General features: G+C 34.3%; 1 protein-coding gene across 9 annotated transcripts in view; it reads left to right on the top strand.

Annotated features, from left to right (window-relative positions):
* Positions 1-23,018, top strand: part of Kcc (kazachoc) — a 466,160-nt gene that overhangs the window by 207,236 nt on the left and 235,906 nt on the right. Inside the window, exon 1 of one of the 9 annotated variants that reach the window (XM_049836563.2) lies at positions 13,612-13,687. The exons of the other annotated variants lie outside the window; for them this stretch is intronic. Coding sequence (XP_049692520.1) covers positions 13,627-13,687 — 61 coding nt within the window. The 5' untranslated portion in view covers positions 13,612-13,626. Of the gene's footprint in view, positions 1-13,611; positions 13,688-23,018 lie in introns of those variants that run through there. 9 annotated transcript variants of the gene reach the window in all.

Here is a 23,018-nt window from a genome sequence, read left to right as displayed (position 1 = left end):
AGTAACTACGTATAGATAGGAGCTTCAGAGAGATCGTTGTCTGCGTTTGCCTTTCCCAACTATTGAGGTCAGTTTCTAGTCTAGTAAGATGCAGCTAAACCAGTGTTTTACATAGCTTGTCTATCTATCCTGAAGCCCGATTGATTACCCGGGCAACCGAATACCTCGTGATTAGACTGTCTGGCTCCTTACTAGCTGTAACCAATTGCTAAAAATCACACACAGTCATGATCCACCAAATTAAAGCATCCTCCGAAACATGGAGGAACATGTAGGTATAAAAAACATTGCGTTAGTTGAGCTATTTTGTGAGGGCACGTAAGATTTTAAACTGCTCTAATTTAACTAAAGTGGTATGGATCAATACGGGAACGCTGCACACCATGAGCGTGTGACGTGACTCCCATTGCGAAACATAACCCTTCGCGTGCGACGGCGACGTGTAGGTATACGAGGTATCATTGACCCTTTACTGGAGTATATTTACAGGTTGTTAGGTAATTCACAAATAACTATGGTTTCACTTTTTTATTGGCTACTGTTATATTTATTTCTAACTAGCTTCTGCCCGCGACTTCGTACGCGGATCCTGTCCCTTATGCCAGCGACTACGGGGTCAGCAAAATCAAAGATCTGAATCGTCTGATATTGAATTTTAAGGGCCCGTTAACTAACCGTGAAAACAACAGAATGCGCATAGCCATTAGAAACGTTCCATATATTTAATTTTTGTACTTCAACGGCAAAATCACAGTAGACTAAACAAAATGTGAACCGCAATAGACGTAATCATAGGGATAAAAGTAGTGATTCTAATTAATCGTCATTTAACTTGAGTGTGTCAAAAATATTACACGTAATATTACGTAAAAAAACATTAAATGTTACTGAGATGACATAGTCGTGATGACTTAGTGGAGGTCGTGGTGGTTTAGTGGGTAGCGAACCAATCTCTCAACTATGAGCGTGCGTCTTTGATTCCAGGTCTGGCAAGTACCTGCCAATGCAACTTTTCTAAGTTCGTATGTACTTTCTACGTATATTTTTGATACCAATGACCGTTATTTGGAGGGGATGTTAAACTGTAGGTTCCGGCTATCATTGAACATTCTTGGCAGTCGTTGTGGGTAGTCAGAGGCCAGTAAGTCTGACCAGTTTTATCAAGGGGTGTTGGGTTGAGCGGTTAATTGGGTTGTGGAGGTCAGATAGGCAGTCGCTCCTTGTAAAAAACTGGTATTCAGTTGCATCGTGACTGGAAGTCGACCCTAACATAATTGGGACAAAGGCACTTGAGATAATAACGACAATAATAATGAGATATAAGCAACGCAGGACATCTGAGGCTGATGACGGGGAGTAGCGACCCCGGGCATATACAACATGTAACTAAATTAACGCACATCCTGAAATTAGTTTGTTCAGAATCGTTTACTGAATCGATTTATATAATTTTTAATATAGGTAATTTTTTATCCCAAAAATTATTAAAACTACGGAAATTATTGTCATATTAACCCTGTACAGTCAAAAAAAAATCAAATAGACCGTAACTCAAAGTAATAAGACTTCGTGTATTGTCGGCTTTTTCCGTAGTTTCGTTATGTTGTGTAGAGTCGAGCGGCGCGCGGCGCGATATTTGCGTGCGTAGTAGTATGACCAAAAAGTTCTCTAAGAATTGGTATAACTAATTTAGTAAATAACAATGCATATACATGTTAAATTAAAAATTCAGTGTATGTATTATGATTATAACATAATATTCTAATTGGGGTGTTTGAGGGTGTGCGTTAATTACGTTACATGTTGTATACTGAGTTCTCCAGGGAGAGTATACTGTCCCCCATCTCCGGCCGGTCGGAGTGAACCATGATGGGGGTAGGTCTCACGCCTCTGGCTTGGCTTGACCGTACAGAGTGGAGTCGCTAGAGCAGGGTTAAGTAGCCCTGCTCTGAGGATAGGTGCCTCGTGGTAAGTGACCCACAGAGAACGCGTAATCTGCGTTTAAAATCCGCCGAGGTATCCTAAAGCGTGTTCAAAATTCAAGCGTGTTATACCTTCGTTATTATTTGTTTGGGAGAAGGAGAAAAGAAAAAATACGTGTCCATTATTTTAGGGTTATCTAAAAGACGGACTAATTACTTTTTTTGATTCACCATACCTATTTCATAACATTCGATTCATTTCTATACATTTCGAGTGTAGTATTGCTCTTGAAGTTCCACATCAGGTGTTCCAGATCTTCGATGTTTATTCGTCAACAGAGAGTGCTTATCAGATTGAACCTCTTTTGCTAAAACGTCATATCTTTATATGCTATAGTCTAGCTGGGCTCCTGGGGTTCCACATCAGGTGTTTTACATCTTAAATTTTTTTAAGTCAACAGAGAGTGCTTATCAGATTGAACAACTTTTGTTAAAACGTCATACCTCTATATGCTATAGTCTAGCTGGGCCCCTGGAGTTCCACATCAGGTGTTTTAGATCTTCAATTTGTATAAGTCAATAGAAAGTGCTTATCAAATTGAACAACTTTTGCTAAAACGTCATACCTGGATATGGTACAGAGAAGCTGGGCTCTTGGGGTTCCACATCAGGTGTTCCAGATCTTCGAATTTAGTATCTCAGCTGAAAATGCTCATCACATGAAACAATTTTTGCCATGGCACCATTTTTGTATCTCTTATAGTTTTGTTGGTCTGTTGGTGTTCTGCATCAGGTCTTCAAGTTTCGGAGATAAATTATAGCCTATATGTTGACCCGGCTTAATACTGACACAACAAAGAAAAAATCATTGAAATCCGTTCAGTAGTTCGGAAGATTAGCGTGTACAAACAAACAGACATACAGACATACAGACATACAGACATACAGACAAACAGACAGAATTTTTTTTTTGGATTTTTGCTCCATTACTGTTTCTAAACCCCACCCAATTATTATTTTTTTAATATATTCAATGTACAGACACAGGTTTTTTACAGATTTATTATATGTATAGATAATTTGAAGTATAATGACAAATGATTCAAACATGTAGCTTTTGTAATTTTGTAACTTGAATACAAACTTTAATAAATGTATACGTTCACATTTTAGATTGTTCCAGTATCTACGCTTTATTTATGTTCTAAATAAAGACAGTTCCTAATTAAAACATAAGAGCAATCTCATTCACAACAAGCTTTGCTGTACTTTTTCGCTCTGGTTGGTATTTAATTGATAAGTTTCATTTGGAAATACCTTAAATATTATTGATCAAACCTTTCTTCTGCATTGTGCCTACGCCAAGAAATAAATGGCATGTGAAAAGAGACCCAATTTCGCGAAAGTAGGCAGATACTACCTACTAGAAAACGATACGAGCAGAATCAGCAGTTTAAAACCACAATATACTCGTACATACCTTGTAACTAACATGAAATGATATTATTTTTTAAATGTGCTAACATTACATAAAACAATTTGAATGTTTATATGAAACATTTTAAATTGTATTTTATCTTTTAATGGTGATATTCTTTTACATAATCAAAATAGACTTGCTTTCAAACCTTATTACTTATTTACTTTATATTGTTATTGTGGCTTTGAAAAGAATCACACTATTATACTATCTAATATTTATTAACTCGAAATCTTACTGTCTTCTTGAAACTTTTGCAATATCGCATCACGATAATACCAACTACTTACATAAAATCCAGTATCTATCTACTCTTACATAGAACAATCCATATCTTCAAACAGTTATAAGAGAACTAATATATCATTGGTTTTCTGTCAACTTCGGAAGACAATACATTTCATCCATTACCTGTGTAAACTAAGCTCTCCCCATTTTTCAAAAACGACAAGGCAATAAAAACATCGCGACATATAATCCGGCCTTTTAATGCATTCCCCAATTTCCCCAACCAACCGTAATTCCACTGCATTAACCCTTGCACAACTTATTTGGGACACGTCTGAAACGTGAAACCAGACCGGATTGTAACTCGCAAATCCAATCATGCGGTTAAAGTGGAAGCACTAATTCCCTTTGACACGACGAAAAATCTCACAGTCGCAGCTCCGGGTATTTAATACCGTAAACGATAGTGGCGGGTTGGAATTCCTTTTTTGAAAGAGTTTTAAATATTAGGTATATTCTGGTGTATGTAGGGTTTATCCTACTAATATCCTACTTATCCTACTAATATTATAAATGTGAAAGTTTGTGCGAATGTATGGATGTATGTTTGTTATTCTTTCACGCAAAAACGTTTGGACCGTTTTGGTTGAAATTTGGTATGTAGATAGGTAATATCCTGGATTAACGCATAGGCTAATTTTTATCAATACACCATGCGGGCGAAGCCGCGAGCGGAAGCTAGTATAAAAATAACCAAACCTTCGGGCTGCGATTTCACCCGTATCCCGGATTAACTACTCTCAACTCCAGCATAAAATGCAGTTTTATGTCTCTCTCCAATAGCTGCGCTAAATTTTATTTCAGCCAGTTTTGAGTTTAGTGTGAACATTCGCATTTATTAAGGAATATAATAAAATATTTGGAAGGAATAGGGATTATAAAATGATTATGAGTCATTAGTAAAGTGAATAAATGGTTTGTAAGTAAGTATAAGTTTACAATTTAACCACTTCTACTTTGTGGCAATTACGAAGAACACTGTTATTTCTAGTATCCCCATTCATCATTGATTAAATGTCTTAACTGCTTTGAAGACACCATTATGCAATTAGAGGGTGTAAACTTTCATTAAGGGTTTAATAAAATTGCTCGTGATAATAACACTTATTAAAGGAGATAAGCTAAAAGATATTTAGTGCTTCGATTCTAAAGCAATAAAAGCTAATGTTAAAGGTGAAATGTTTCCATTTGAAATATGCCTTTTCAACAAACGTATACTTTATGTATATGCAATACATAGAACTGAATCCTGATGATCAACGTTTCAACCCAAAGCCATCATAATACGAAATTACCTTGAAAACCACATAAAATACATACCAAATTTTCACGATGAAAAACGTCCATAAAGATATGCTAAACAGATTATTAACGGCATCTTTTAGCTATAATCGTGGGCAAAATTACCAGTTCAGGGGTCGCAAGTAGGTCGGGAATTCCGTGCAGATTTTTGTTTATCTGATAATCGCGTGCAACCCCGAGGGTTGGCCAGCCCTGGTTGCCCTATATTCACGGTTCGACAGTGGATAGTTGCGAAAGTTAGGGGCTCGGCGCCAATACAGCTTTTTAGTGTTTTTCAAACTTCTACTTCTACTTAGGAGTATTGAATTTTTTGTAGTTCTTGCGAAGATCTTATTAGCAGTTTGTTGGAGAAGGAAGCTCGAAGTATCGTCAGTTGTTTTTATAGAAGAAATATTAACACACTGTAACTGAAAAGAAAATACTATTTATTATTAAAATTGTAACGTAAAATATTTATTTACGATATAGAAAAGGATACCTACGTTTAAAAGCAATCATTCGTTTCCTTAAATACAATATTGATTGCACCAATCATTATTAATTTATTATTTATACTGAAATAAATAAAAATACACGTCTTATCAATTCGCTAATCTTCAGTACGGTACTAAAGCCAGTTAGTTACACATTATCACGGTCAAGATAATATTTATCTAAACAGTTGCCTTAAATAAAATCTACAAAATACAACTGCAGTATAATAATCCCACTATAAATAATATAATTTGAAATGATACGATCAGCAATAGGCAGTAAAAAATATATTAAACATTATAGCATGTTATAAATGTTCTGATTTTTTTTCTATATAAAATGGAAAAACATATTTTCTTTAATTTATTTTAGATTTAAGATTATTTGCTATAATAAAAGTTAATGATTACATTAACTTTAGATGCGTATTCTGAATGAAATGAAAAGTTTGAGAAATCTTGTCCTAAATATTACTGTTTATGAGAACAAAATTTGACTGAAGATTGTTTTTTCATCGTAAAGAATTTTTTTTGTCACTAAAGGTAGCTGTGCTTCATAATAAAGCTTTAGTTAACTATCCTTTAAAGTCCTTAAACTGTCTAAACTGACCACGTCTTGTGAGATCTCAGTTACAACCCTGAATCAGCTGTTTGTAATCCCGTATGTGTCGTGAGACTTAACCGAGCGAAGCAAATAGCACTCGAAGTGGAGCAATGGAGCCTGTCATTGCATCTGTACCGTTTTAGTATAATCTTGAGAATGTCTTGGTGTTTGTGAGTAATCTTTAACATGGTAAAAAGCGTGATTTATTTGGATCACCTTATATATTATCTTAACCATTATTGTAAGAAGAAAGATCTGTATAATATTTCTCTATAAAAATACTTAATTATTCCAATTAAAATAGGTTACCTATACATAATTTTATTTGAGTAAGGTAAGTATTTTTCCCGGAAACAGTGAGGATAAGCTAGTCTGTAATATAGTGAAAAGGACCTGATAAATAAATTGCAAGCACCATGCATGGCTTGTATAACGTACATTGATTTAATACTTTCCAAGATTAGTAATATTCTTATCTCAAGTGCACAGCTCTTCATAGAAGTATCACTCCAACTTGCGTTATTATTAAAGCTGACACTTTAAAACTGAATTTATTATTAAAACTGGACTGTTAATATAGAAATCGGTATCACGTGCTCTGCCAGTGAAGGGGTGAAATATCACCAACTTCTTGACTCCGAGCTGCTTTGTGAAAGTTTCTGAAAACCCACATACAAAACCGATTTTACCTAGCAATGAAGTCCAGGACTCCGTGTATGAAAGTTTCTCTAACGACCCTTAGGCTGCCCCAAAATATAGATTAAATAATATGTAGGTACTATCAAAAACATTTTTATTAACAAAATGAACCGACTCTAATGGCATACGTAGCTAACCTTCTTCTTTACCTGATAAATACTATCCTGAAAACCGTATCAAAATCGCACAGAACATACATATTGAGAACCTCCTTTTCTTGAAGTCGGTAAAAAAAAATGACACTGTCCATATATAACACAAAATAACTTATACCTCATATATTCCATAAATTATATAGACATAACCTATAAACAGAAGCACGTAAGCTATAACTAACGTTCAAAGTTACACGAAGCATAAACACAGCTTACTAATTATATGCCCTGAACAACATGCATGGGCATGTTCGAGATTATTGCACTGTATCGAACATAGCTATGTACGGCAAACTTCATTAATATGGATACCTATAGCATTTTACTGCTACAAAATGCATAATGGCTGCACGAAACTGTAACAACAAGGCTTGTTGAAGTTCTGTTTTTTTTTCTGTTGGAATTTTATTGAGGTTGTAAAATGTGCAGTTTTGCTGTGTAGGGGTAGAAAGCTGGAATCCCAACAAACAAGCTACTCTTATAAAATTATATGTTTAAGGTCTAATTTCTTATAGTTGCTTTAAAATCGCTTTCATTATGTCAATGTTCCTTATTATGGCACAATATAAGAAGATTTGGCTAATATTACCTTTACTCTTATAATTTGGTTGGGTTAACCATAACAAGTCCAAATTACATGATTATAATAAGGATTGAAAATGTGTTATTCTCATAAGCGCATTTACAATGCTTTTAAGCCTTATAATATTCAAAACCTTATAAAAGCTTTTCATTTGGCTAACTGTTCTTATAATGGTAAAGCATAAGCTAACTATGATACTTTTACACTCATAGGAGAATTTCATAAGATGTCTACCCAATAAACAATATTCTGCATTTTATATGGTCTTTACAAGAATGAACGCAATCCATAATCACTTACATAGTCATTAAAAAGGTCTTATTTTCTAGATGGTCTTATTAAAATATTCTTATACCACTTCTACTGCTACGAGTATAATACTACAAAATGACAACCCGATACCAACAAATCACTTGAGGGTTCCGTCAATGATTTTATGGAAGATGACAATGAAGTAAAGGAAATCAGTCAAGAAGAATATAACGGTAGTGGTAGTGAAGAAGACATAAATTTTCAACTAAATTTGAGTTGAATAAGATGGATATCGGTGGTGATGTCAAAAACTGGGCAGTAAAAAATAATATTTCACAATGGCTTTGAGTGATCTATTAAAAATATTACAATCTATTTATTAATCTATTTATTAAAATATCTATTTATTTACATTTACCTAGTAATAATTTTTTTTCAATTGCATTTAATATTAATACAGCTACGGAATGATGAAAGGAACCCTAACGGTAGATAAAATGGCGATAGCAGATGGAATAAATGTTGCCATTACAGAGCTTATAATCTTATAGATTTCTAATAGACGTTGTGAGAATGATATTACCCTTGTAAAAGCGTTATAAAAAACATGGCTTAATAATTATTCCCATTTTTACGTCAAAACTACTCAAATTCAAGGGCGCGTTGATATAATTACACTTTTTGTACCACATTTTATCATACGTTTGAATTCCCACATAGTTTTCTCAATAAACAAGCACAAAATACTCTCGGATTCAGGTACACTAAAAAAAATTATGAAATTAATCATGGTTCTTGTTTTCTTTAAAATACTCGTTGACGCTGCCAAACTGTGAAAAATCACTCAACAAAACACTTGTTGCAGAATCTCAATCACTGATTTTAAGGAGAATAGCTTTAAAATGGAATTTGTCTTGCTGCTATAAGTTTTACTCCCTTGTTGCTCGCCATTATAAAACATGTATAAGGTTGGTTGGCTTTTTAAGAGCAAATCCTTTTGCTTTTATTAGTTTGACTCCCTTATCGCTTGCTATAATAAAGTACATATAAGAAAAAGAAGCTGACAATAAAGCAAATATAAGGGGGGTTTGAGGTTATTGTTCTTTTAATTTGTGCCCAAACGCACCCTTATTAGCGTTAATACGGCTCTTATAAGAAATTTATTTTTAGCATTTTTAGCCACTATGAGAGGATTTTTTGTTTGTTGGGATACCTGTTATAAATTAAAGGCATCAAAAAACTTTACACTCAATTTAGCCGTCTTCACAGTTTCATTCACGTCCTGTAGGGGACTACCTGTAGGTACTGGGATAATACTTAATAAAGCCTATGTTACTCGCAGATAATGTAGCTTTCTAATGATGAAATAATTGTTTAAATCGGTCAAGTACTTTTCGAGTTTATCCATTACAAACAAACAATCAAACATTTTTTTCCTGATAAGTATAGATTGATATAGTTATAAATAGCAACTAGTGCATTTATCTGTACTATTTATTAATTACATTAAGCAAGCTACTAAAGTGCTGGAGGAAGATGCTCGGCATATCGTGGACAGAGTTCCGCACCAATGTGTCCATACTTCAGGAGCTCGGCGTCACAAGGCGCCTATCGACCATAGTACAGACGCGCATACTACAATACTTTGGCCATGTCTCTAGACGCGATAACAACTCTATAGAGCGGCTAGTTGTACAGGGAAAAGTGGAGGGCACCAGATCGCGCGGCCGATCACCTATGCGCTGGACCGATCAGGTGAAATCCGCAGTGGGTAGCTGCGTGTCAGACTGTACCAGAGAGTCTGCTAACAGAGAGAGATGGCGGGAGATCGTAAAAAAAGCTGTGTCCGCCTCTAATGTGGACGGCTCAACGTGACCACGACCGCTCTGCCAAGAGCGAATCGACAGAGAAGAAGAAGCTACTAAAATAATTAATTGATAGCTAACGACTTAAACCATAAACTTATGAAAGACCTCCGTTCTCCCATGACTCACAAGGTTTACCCATTTCCTCCCCACTACAAACAAAGGAGGGTAGTGTTTATTAAACATAATATACTTACAAACAGAAATGCAGGCACGCTAAAACAGGGTGTGTCTGTCCATCGCATTGCATTACTAATTTCCCCACTCAGGCAATTAAAAGTACACACTGTAGACTAAACAATCGACCGACAATCGGCCGACCCGATTGTTTAAAAAAAAATCTTGGTTCCAATCAAAGTTTTCAGTCAGCTGTCTGTAGATCTTTGTAGTGTGCGTACTACTATTCATGTATTTAACTTTCTTATAGCAGCCCGTAGTCTGGAAGTTGGTGATTGATACTCCCGTGCATCGTAGAGCACGTTAATGTCGGTCCTGCATGTCTTTGCTCATGTCGGATTACCGTCCCATCGGGCTGTGGGGGTGAAGGATTAGTGAGTGCACTTTTGTCTGCGCAAATGCTTGTTTGTGCACTGTAATATGCTGTATTGCGATCAACAAACCGATACGTAATTGATGCCAATGTTTTGTAACTACCCACAATTCTCGTCTTTGTTTTTTCTGTTTAGATTAATTTTTTGCTTTAACATTTTTCGAATTGTACCGCCCGCATGCTCATTTTGTACTTATTATGAAGTTAACTTGTTTTCTCATAGTATTTAAGTAAATTGTATTCTTTTTATAACAAATAAATATCTTAAACCAGAATATGTCCTGCGTAGCTGACTGACCTTCTTATATGAAAACAGTCTCTATTTCCGAAATCGGCCTTGGACGTATTTTTACTATTCATCGCCATACTTATTAGCTCAAACAAACTGTCAGCCAACTTAAAGTTTGCAGTGTGTGTACTCTAAGTGAAATTCCTACCAGGAGCGCAGAAATTCCAAGCAGTTCGAATTTTCAAATGAGGAGTGATGCAAGGAATCGATAGTCTATTGTCATGCAACGTACCATGGGCCCGGTCACGGCCGTACTAGAACAACATGAATTACTAGGAGCCATGAAACTAAGTTCTCAATGTCTTATTAAAAATTCATTGGGCTATTTCGAGCGTAGACGTCTGTATTGTCACATTCAGCCAGTAATATTTCTGATAGTATTTTTAATAGATTTGTAGTTCATTCAAGCATTTTTCATAGATTGAGTGAGTAACTTATTCGACGCCTTTAAAACGGACAATAGTGTTGTAACCTAGGTTTTCACCGGTAACATCTGTCGCTGTAATTTCACCCGAGAATTCGTGTCATGGGAAAATCTACTTATAAATTCCCCGTTTTGACTACAACTTCTAGCTAAAATAAAGTTGTTTTTATCATTAAAGGATTTTAAGAGAGAAATACAAGTCTGAAACAGATTGATTACACTGGTAGATACTTGAACAAAATTCAAATGAATCAAATGAAATCTGAAATGAGTCCGACTGGAATCCGCAGCGTTAATTTGTCAAAGTGCTATCGACGATACGGCGTGGTTCGGTCTGCATACCAAATACAAGGCTTGGTTTATTCAAATAATCTTGTCTAACTAACATTGCGTAGTACATTTAAATGTTGTAATATCCTGTTTTGAATTGCTGTCTGGTATATTTCATATTTATTTTTAGACGAAGTTTTTCCAACTGACGTTTTAGGCTTTTTCAGTCGTGATTTTCCAAGACGCCAGTGTAGAGATACAAGTCGTAATGATGTTATCAACATTGACTATTTTGTTCACCATTACACATTAACACGAATACATCGCTCCTTTAAGATCAATAACGTACGGTGACGTAGCAAAAGTAATTCCTAAAGGCCCAATTTTCCTCGATAAAGGGATGCCACCTCCATTCATTTGTTCGTTCCACGTTGTGGGATCGGTGGTACTATGGGGGTGGTAGTGGGGAACCACCACCAGGCTCGAACTGACGTGCCGAGCTGCCGCGAAAACGTATAAAAAATACCCGTGTTACAAAATTGTGGGTTAATTTCGAAGCATTTTTCGGTTTTCGTGTGGAGTGGTTTAATTAACAGTTCATTACTTATATTAATTGACTAGTAATAAACAATGTGGTTCGATATGAAGGGAAAATAATATAGGTGTTGTTTCTTAGTGTCATTTTGTCACGTGATGCTAATACGAACTTACATTATAATATGAGAGTTTGAGCCAAAACGTTTTAATGGAATGAATGATAAATATAAAATATAAATATACGCATTAAGTACAGTCAACAACGCAATAAATTAAGCGGTAACATGATTATGTAATGATGTAACATGCATGGTTGTAAACCAATCGTTTGAAAAGGGTTATGCAAACATAATGAATTATAAGAAAACTTCTTATAATTTCAGATATTATTAAAAATAAAGTAAACATTTTGATTTTAAAGCTTTAGTTACTTGTTATTTTTCATCGTAGGTAAATTATATAGAATCAGAATCGTTAGCAGTTTCTAAGGGCAATTAAGACTCTCCATTTCATTTAAATGAATTATATCAGACTGACTGAAAAATAAAAAAGAATATAACACGCTTTCCAAATTCAAAATTATTAAAAGCAGAATATTACAATAACAAAGTTATAAATAAAGTCGGTAAACTGTTTGACATTTAGAAGAAATTGATAGTTCAATAGACAATATCAATTTCTCGATAGCAGTGTTTAAGGGAAAACCACAAATTAACAGTGTTTACATAGTCAACAAGAGTCGATGGATTTACATCGATACTGTTATTGGTTATCTACAGGTATAAAGTACATAATATAAGTCTGTAAATAGTTCCACTAAATTCTGGTTATAGGTAGGATTATGTATTTTTTTCAGTAGACTAAATAGCTGTTTCAAGCATGCACATACATATATAATTCTATAGTTGTTACCTCTTGGTTCCATTGGTACTCTTGGTACCTCTTTCTCATGGCTAAGTAACAGTCAGCCACACGGTACGCTCGATCATAAGGTAAAGCATATCTTTGCGTGATTGGTCCATGGATGAATCATCATCTATGGTATGGCGGGTTCCAAAGTCAGAAAGCTATAAAAGTTACAAGCCAGAAAGTCTGACCAAGGAGGTTGCTCGTACCGGCGTTAAAGTCGTAAAACACTGGCATTTAGCTGCATCCAGTTGGACAGAAAGCCGACCCCAGCATAGATGAGAAAAGGCTAGCTTCTTTCTCGCACCTAACTGGCTTTTAAGTGGAAGTGTCACTGCAATGGAAGCCAAATTAACATTGTCATTTAATGATGATAATGTCATTAGCCTTTATTTTAAAATCTACTTCAATCAAAGCTATGTTTACTTCGCAAACTTTATTATTAATAGTCTGGCATGAAATCCTAAAGCTAATAATATTGTAGTACCGTAATTTATAGTTAGAACAACATCTAGTGTAAATAAGTTTGTTCGGAGCCCTATTTCCTCATGATTTATGATGGTCCATTGTACCGCAGTAATGAAATTGTAAAGAGGACCAGCTATTGGATAAACTTGAAGCTTGGACTCTACAGATAAACTTAGTTAACTTCTCAGATATTCTTTGGAAGCTGCTATCGTTTTAATTTTGTTCCTTGAATGTTGAAACTTAAGTCATGTTTCGAGATAGCTCTGATGTTTCTCTCTTGAAAGTTCGTCTTTATATTTCGCAAAGAATGACTACTTAAATATTTTAATTGTTCTAGAAGTCGGGCAGTAGTATATTAATTTCAGTTTCTGGAATGGAAAGCTGGGATTGGCAGTACGTAATTCTTGGTGCAGCATAATTTTATATTCTCATAAAATAAGTCTTTAAACTACACGTGAACATAAAAACAACTGCTTAACTATTTGTGTGGCCAAACAGTGGAAAAATAGTGATGTGAAAAACCTCATTAATAGTGTACTTGGCAAAAGTATTTGGAATCATGTACGACGGTGGAGGTACACCTTTAATGACCCCTGATGGGTACAGCAGTATCAGTCAAGGTAAGGTTCAGACCATGGCATTATTCACAGCTCAATGAAGGACAGCATACTTTACTATTAATGGTTATAATTATAAGTATGTAGATAGCTGGCCTTGGCTGTCATTGAGTATAATGGTGAATGTATATTTGATTAGAAATTGGTAGGTACTAACTCTTTGTGAATTATGGTAACATTATTTTGTTGTATGCGTGGTTTATGCCTGAAACATAATATATAAATGGCTAGAGCAATTAAGTATGTTTTATAAAATTTAAATAATATAATATACAGGACTATTTCCAGCTTAATAGAATCTAGAGATACTGGTGGATGTGAACTATTTTATCTTATTTTAAAATTAGCATCAGGCACTAGGCAGCCATTCTAAACGTCGAACTTAGAACTTTGTTAAAATAAATTCACTACTTAAATCCCAAGCAGAAACTTTAGCATTCAACTAAAGATATGTCTGAGTCGTGCCAATGCAAGACTTTATTGCCCCACTGACCCAATAAGGGCAAAAATGAGCATAAATATGTGATATCCCGGGCAATGCGAGCGAAGTTGCCGGGCGAAGTTTAGTACTTGCTCAAGTTTCTCAACTTGGCCGGTCGCCCTGATACGGGAGCGAGGTAGCAAAGTTTACGCGATACGTGGTTGCGATCTGGTTAGCTGTCATTGATCTGAACTGCAGGTAAAGGTTTTAAACTTTCGAGTTTTAGTTTTAAAGTACAAGTGGATTTTTTGTACAGAATTTTTCGTTTGTTTTTTCCTGTAGACTTAAATGACTCTTACTTTTATAAGATAGGTAACAGTTTCAACCCGGAAACCTAATTTAAAGCCACCAAAACAACTGTGTGAATCATTGGTTAATTAACTATCTTTGATTAGATAGAGATACCTATTACTGTTCAGTTTTGTAGGTATTCTAAACACACCTGTTACAATATTGATAACAGCTTCATTTTAATAATTTAGTACCTACGCAATATATAATGACGGTGGAACCGCGGGGAACATCAAAATATCTAGTCAAAAATATTATAGGGGGTCTAAAACACCCCATTAACAGTTTCAGAAGACAAACGATTCCTTGATTGTCGACTTTCAGCACGAACAGACCAAAGTAACAAAAAGTTTTTGTCGAAGCTTTAAGGCCATTTATTCGCGACATTATATCACTCCTGAGGGCCTAATATTTCTTCGCTTGGACACGAAAGATAATTTATTATATTATTAAATATCTCTGCTTTTGATTGATTTATCGCATCTTCTTTGGCGTCGGTTTACGTTTCGATAGCAGTCGAGAAAAAGATTCATTACCATGTGGATGATCTCTGTTTTCTTTGAAATAATGATCACGTGGTTATGGAATTCATTGAACGATTAGAAAGCTGTTAAATATTTGTATTTATTCTTTTTTTCCTGTTAGATCGATATCTCCAAAATCACTTGGTTAACTAACAAATAAATATGGCGCTATAAATATTTATTTACAACAAGTTGTACCTAACCTAATCTTGTTATTTACCCACAAAGATTCAACAATGGATATGATAGAGATAATGGTTATTTTCTACAAATATTTTCCGCGTTTTTAACCGATTTCTGCGAAATAAAATCGTTATGATTGCGATAAGAACAATAATAACAGATTTATTTTATTTTTATTGACTCATTACATGCTAGTGCCTTCCGGTCCACTTTAGGACCTAAACGTATCAAAGCTTCAGAAATCCTCAAACAACCAAAAACCTGTTAAAATTTTTATAGCTCTTTCACATTAACGGATTTTCAGAGATCGCGCGGACGGCATCACGCGTGCTTATATGCAAACAATTGACAACTAAAAGTCCAAACGATAATACGTAAAACCGCGCGACAGGCTTTTGTCACTCGTAAAATAAACATAGGTCTTTCACACTAGCAGACTTTCGGAGCGGATAGTAGGGGCGGTATCATGCGTATATGGTGCTGACAATTGACAACTACCGGTTCAAATGATGACACGTAAAACCGAGCGACAGGTTTTTGTCACTCGTAAAAAAACCGAACGGAAAATTTCCTAATATGCAAGCGCTGTTACTTGGAACCCTGTGTAAAATTTCAGCCAACTCATTAGTACTACGTTCGTCATGAAACTATGGACTTAACGAGAGCGAAGTAATTGCAGTTGCGAACTCGTATCGTAGTTCTTGATTGTTCAACAGTCCCCAAGTTAATGGACGCTCCGAATAATACCGCCGTTTCCTATTTGTTTTCGATCGATCTTGTTAAGAAATTGACCGAAGTTACAGAAAGTTTGATAATATAATTTTGATTGTTACTATGCTTTGTCTTATTAAGTTTGCATTGTATGATAAAAAGGATACCAATGCTTTAGTCCAGGTGTGTTATCAAAGTGAGTTTTTTTTTTGTTTTCTCATGACAAACTTAGCAATAAAATAGGATATCTTTTAGGCCCGATACGTATAGCTTTTGATACTCTAATTAATATCAGTCGGTAGTCATATTAACTGAAGTGTTATTTTGTTTGTCATTCGAATATATTATAGAATATAAGATAGATTTATATAGTATAGACTATATAAATCTATAATAGTAAAGTATATAATACAATAGTATTTACATGCCTAATTTTATTGAAGACAAACAAAATACGTCACGATCTTTCTAATAAACTACCTATCGCATAATCTATTTAGATTAGATAGATCTATCTTAAAGAAATTATATCCCTTATTTGTATTATTTTTATCAAAACATAGGGAAATCCAAATTACAATTTATAAGACCTAATTTTAATGTAGATACATTTAGGGAAAGACAATACGCTGAAGCCCTTTTGAATTGATTATAAGCTTATTGGAATTAAATACTCAGTCTAAAAAGCAGTATTAAATTCACATGCAAATAAAACGTGTAAAAAATACATTCAAATATTGATTTTCAAACCGTCATGAATCATTGACTATGATAAATAAATCGATAATATCGATGCATCAAGTAAATCCTCAACACTGCTAATAAGACCTGTTTATAATTATGAGAAGGCTATTATTACAATTGTTGTGAAACTACAGGATGGAATAGTGTCATATTTATAAGATAATAAGATTATTTTTAATTAATTATTTTCTGATTGTACGAAACATAGATCGATTTAATAATACTGCAAAAAAAATACTCGACTTTGTACTCAATTACTAGGTTTTCTTTCAGTTTATTATCACAAAAAATTACTGTAAATTTTTATTTGTTAAACTGTTGTTGATATGTATTTCGTGACGTTGACATGATGGTTGTATTTTATTTTAAAGGAACGTTAAAGTTTCTTCTGTTAAAAGGTGTTCGCAGTCGATCTATCGCATCAAGACTGTTCTTGTTCATAACATGAACAACACACTACAGGATAATATCCAAATGTACAAGAGAATTAATGTATTTTTATCTCTTATCATTAATTTAATCTATTTTAATAATTCCATTATCAAATTAAGGCCGTTAAGGACTGAATCTTTAATTTTATTTATACGTTCGTTTTCGTCATGATTCACCTTAATAGAAATGCTTAAAAATATTTTTTGTGCTCCTAATCCAATGGTCTACAATAAATAAATGCTAAAGAATTACCTGTACATTTAAAAAACCGGCCAAGTGCGAGTCGGACTCGTGCACGAAGGGTTCCGTAAATTACAGTTAAATCAACCTATCTCAAAAACTATAAGAGATACTTTGATCAAACCAAAAATCGTTGAAAGAGTTAATTAGCATGCATCACCTCTATTTTTTTTAGAATTTTATACCCCGTAGTTATAAAAATAGAGGGGGGGGGACATACTTTTTACGACTTTGAGAGCTGATATCTCAAAAACCGTTCACTTTAAGAAAAATGTTTTTTAGAAAACTTTATATCATTTTAAAAGACCTTTCCATTGATACCCCACACGGGTATGTACATCGAAAATAAATTTCATCCCTCAGTTACATGTATGGGGGGCCCCACCCCCAATTCTTTTTTTTACTATTTAGTGTCATATTTTTGTAGCGGTTCATACAACACATATTCCCATCAAATTTCATCACTGTAGTACTTATAGTTTCCGAGTAAATCGGCTGTGACAGACGGACAGACGGACAGACGGACAGACGGACATGACGAAACTATAAGGGTTCCGTTTTTGCCATTTTGGCTACGGAACCCTAAAAAGTACTTCTTAAATACATTTAAAGAGAATTTTATTCACTGTTTTTAGAAGAGTAGACGTGGGCTTCTCCTCGGAATTTAGTAGTGAACCGCCATTGCGTTTTATGAGAACTATACATATAGGTACTTACCTACTTGTTAGTATGTTTATAAAAAAATATGGACCCTAGGACAACGCAAAGTTAGGTTGCAAGATGACATCAGAAAGAAGCATGGAAGAAAAAGTAAAATATACGTTGCACGCTCAACAAAAGCAGGAGGATAATGATGATCAAATAAATATCAATGAGTAGCAACATACAACCTTAATGTGTGAGCAATCTCACCTCATACTTTAACTACGACAGTAAGCTATTTTTATATGTCATTCACGAGCAAGGAAAACAAATAAACATGCCTTTATTGAGGGCACATGTTCACTAATTGATGGTGTTTCAATGTATATTGGCCGTGGTACTGTGTCAGGGTCGGCTCAAGGCTGCTTTTAACGAAGGCTATACCATCAATATTCTGGTCTTGAAATAGATTCTTGGGTACTGGTGTGGTAGAACTTTGTGATGATAAGAGCCTACTAAGATAAGGCCCACTAATATCTTAATAAGTTACTGTTGCCTTTAATACCTGTATTAAAACAAATATGAGAACATTCTATCTTTGGTCATCTTTGACATATCTTGGTATCTCCATAACTCTGATATACTTGTGACGTCATACTCATTTCTACTGCACCATATAGGAAGGCCAGTACCAGGAATACGTAAGGCCAGTACCAACTGCCCTCTCTCTTAACTCTTCCTATATGCTCCCTATGTACCAACCCTTTACTACCCCTATGATATTCGTCATGTACTTACTCCACCTCTATGTACTTTCTCTGTTTACTCCCTTATCTATTTCCCTTATAAACTCTTTATTTACTACCCCTATGTACTCCCTTACGTACTCCCTGTCCTTCCTCATGTAACTCCTTTTATATTACCCCTATGTAATCATATAGGTACTCCCATTGTGTAATTCCTATTTACTCCCCCTTATTCAATACCTTCTACCACTTATATTCATAGATACACTTTCTATCACAGGAAAATAGCTATTTTCACGTAATATCACATCGTTATGTCGTGGCTTCCAATGTTGCCATAGAATAAGTGGCATTATCAAGGGCGGCACGGTAATACCACAAATCAATGTCATATCAACATGACAATGTCAATTTCGATTTCAGGGTTGCCATAAATGGGGGTTAATCATGGAACGATACGTTATACGTATACTATGTTTACAGAGTGTGTAAAAGTATAGAACCCATGTTTACAGGAAGTAGGGATATACTTTCATATGACAGGTACCTAGGTAGGTACGTACAAAAGGTACATACAAAGTACTTTCTTTGGGTTTGTTTTATGTCTATTTGAAGACTTCATCTGTTAATTTTAAGAAACATGATGTAGGTTTTGATTGAATCAAAATAATAGGTTTCGTGATTCGTTTGCTATTTATTGTTGGTTCGATCATTAAAGATGTTTAACTAGATTTTGAAGTTTAATTATCCAAAATATTTTATATAAATCAATCATTATTTTTTAAAGTTGCTAACCCTTGCTCACTAGATGGCGTTACTTACCTGATTATTTCATTACCTTCATAAAAATAAAACTAATCCATCGTAAAACGATTAACGAAATCAAACACTGATAGCAAAATCAGTCAGTTTTTAATAATTTTATTATTTCTAAGAATTTATTTATCTCTCTAAAACTTCTATAGGAAAAAGACCTTTCTAACTATTGTTATAATGCCGATTTTTGTTTGACAGTAAACAGGCAGTAAACTAAAGGTGGCTTAGATAAATTATATAAGTTGATAAACGTTTGCAGGGGTCTAGTAGCTTTGCTATGATTTTATATTAATAGTATGTAAATTATATTAGTTTTAGATAAGTATTGATAGCAGCCAATAGTCATAACCGGTAATAGCAATTGGGTTCATGTATAATTGTTACCTACTTACTCTGAGACTGACCAACGTGGTGAAGAGAATTTTGTGTTTGTGAAATACACGGAAATCCAAGAAAATCATATAAATTATATAATGATTTATGTAGATAAATAAATACAAAAATAATTCAATGATTATTGTAGATTTATGCATTTTACCAATAAATTCATGCTGTCACGCTCAGGTTAATAAGTAGCCTATAATCGTATCTGTCAAAGTTTAGTAGTTTTGCTTTTGAAGATTAACAAAAAATTGTTTATTTAATGGTCACGAGTGATTGAGAAGATAACATTATTTATAATTTTTATGTCAGGTGATACTGATTGCCAATCGGTTGATACGATAACAATAATTCGTAGAATTTGGACATTGTTGGAAATATTTTCATTAATTTTATAAGGAACGAAATATATTATAACTAGCGATCCATATAAACCTTCCTCTTCAATCACTCTATCTGTTAAAAAAACGTATCAAAATCAGTTACGTAGTTTTAAAGATTTCAGCGTAGGTACATAGGGATAAAGAAAGCTTAATTTTATACTATGTAGTGGTATGTATAAACATAAATATGTAATTCTCAAACCTTTCTATCGCAGCTACTACGCAGTATTATGTAGTTAAGAAAGTTAAATAAAGTACATAAGTAGGTATATAATTAATTTAGTTTCTGTCTTATTTTATATTAATTATAGGTCATCGACATTAATTAGCTGATTAATCACTTGCTTACTTTTTGATTTACTCATTAAGTTACGTAAGTGCCTAAATTAACCTTCAAGAAATAAAAAATATTTTAATTAAAATCTACAAATCAATACCTTATCGAGGTCCAAAGATTACGTAAGTAAGACTTTAAAACGTCATGTCTTAGTCCAGTCTAGATAGAAGATTATCTTTTAGGCTGTACCTTAGGTCTGTGTACTCTTTTTGTCTCACTTGGCCAATCTTACAGTAGTACATATGACAATGACATAACTCAGAATCAGAGCACTTACATCTGTGTTACTTCAGTCATACAAGTTTTGTTACCTAGCAAGCCCTAGGATAGGAGTTTATTCAAATCCGCTTGACGATTCGTGTCGTGGAATAATAACGACTGCTGCTTGGTCAGTCAAGAATGCCCCCTTTTTGGTGACCTCCCTGGCTATAGCACTAGCTGCCGAATTCCATTTTGCTTTTTCTGTAAGTTTCTAAAAACTCACTAAGTGATTTCGAAGTAACATAAGAACTAAATTGTAGATCACCAGACCTTGAGGTCAGTAATTTTTACAGTAAAGCGTAACAAAGTCCTTAACAATTTTGGTAGTAGATTGTATATAGAAGTAGATATTGGACCAAAAATACATTGTAAGTAGAAAACTCTTACATCTATTTTTAAGTATGCATAGAATTTACTTAAATATGTTTTTCAATATCAAAATCCATTGGTTAATCAAAACCATCAATCACATTAAAACCTATAATTTTATTTAAACGACACTCATATGAATCAAACAGTGACGTTTATTACACCAACATAATATAACATAAATGATTAACAATATTAATCATTAAGTATTAAGATAATTTTTCGCCAGTCGCCAAAACTGCTTTCGTAACAAAAGATAAGATAGTAGAAAAAATACAGGGGCGTAAACAAACGTAAGTATAATACGAACAAGACCATGGCATTGTGTAACGAAATAGAGGTCACAACTTGTCCTTATAACAGCCTTAAACTAGTACTACAAATAGAACGCATACATGAACCGTGGTTCAACTAGAAAAATCGATCCAGGTGTTCGGCCGTTTCCGCCGCCGTTCGGGCAACTCCGCCACTGACATTGGCATTCGTAAGCCACAACAGATGGAAACTTGGACTGAAACAAGTTAAATAATTCATAGCGTAAATACCACTTATATCATCAAAGTGATTCAGACTTCTGAATGGAAGTTATGCGATAAGCAACCTTATGCTGGTGTAAAGAAAGTATTTTTTCGGTTGTTGGTTTATAGTTTCATGAATCTCGTGAATCCAATTATTAATTGTAGAAGACTGAATTAATTATTAAGTTTAAGTAGATAGTTTTAAATAATTTGTATGTCTAACAATTATGTTTCTGTTGTTTCAGGTATGATCTTGTAAAAGCAACTCAGAGTACTGTTTGAACAGAAGAATTTGTAGGTACATAATATTTTTTATCAACTTCAATAATGCCTATACTTAGTTTTATCCACATCAGTAAAATTTAGGTCATCGGTAAGAAGGATTTTTTTTTTAACGACGTAAAAAATCATCAAATGACCCCTCCCGCTGTGGGTTAGCAGCGGTGAGGGAGTGTCAGACTCTTACTGACTAAAGGCCGTCGTGTTCCGTTCGTAGGCCTTCTTATGTGCCAGGGCCGCGGTACCTCTTTCGAACAACCCGCAGCTCCGGCTAGTAAGAAGGAAATGGGGGATTGGCGTGCATCGGTAAATCATTGAATGATAATAATATGTTGACAATCGCTCCTCTTCAAAGCAAGGATTGCTACAAACGTGTTTAAGTTTATATATGAACTTTCAGTTCAATATTATTTTTATTATTTTAACTGTAAAAAATCGTGATCTGCTTCATAATGATGATAATGATCGCAATTGTAATTATCGTGGGGCTTAGTTAAGCTTGATCAGTTCAGGGATAGGTGAGAAAAAATCTAATAGGTTCAAAACTCTATTGGCCTATATAATATATGTATGTATATTAATTGTGCATCTGTATCGATGTACACGCCTGTAATTTGATGACAGACCTTTTTATTTATTTGTAAAGACATAATATTGTCTATCATGACAAATTAATATACTAAACGGGAAGTATGGATGTTTTTCCGTATCAAATACAAAGGATAGGCAATTGATTAAGTAATACACTAATACCTTCCTATTTACATATTATAACATTCACAAATAAATCATTTCAGCTTTGCTAACTATCCCATTAAACCATTTGCGTAGTACAAAATTCGTAGCAGCTACAACGCTACGAGCGTAGCTACAAATCACGATTGCTACGAACACAAATGAGAGTGAATCTCGTAGCATTTGCCGGCTGTGCTTGGCATCTCCGCTTGCAATTCAAATTGGATTATGTAATTCAATTCAAAGTGGTTTCTTACTTCA

The sequence above is a fragment of the Helicoverpa armigera genome, chromosome 3, assembly GCF_030705265.1.
Source record: "Helicoverpa armigera isolate CAAS_96S chromosome 3, ASM3070526v1, whole genome shotgun sequence".
Taxonomy (NCBI): domain Eukaryota; kingdom Metazoa; phylum Arthropoda; class Insecta; order Lepidoptera; family Noctuidae; genus Helicoverpa; species Helicoverpa armigera.
The sequence above is the reverse complement of the archived record's forward strand: the minus strand, read 5'-3'. Positions and strand labels throughout refer to the sequence as shown.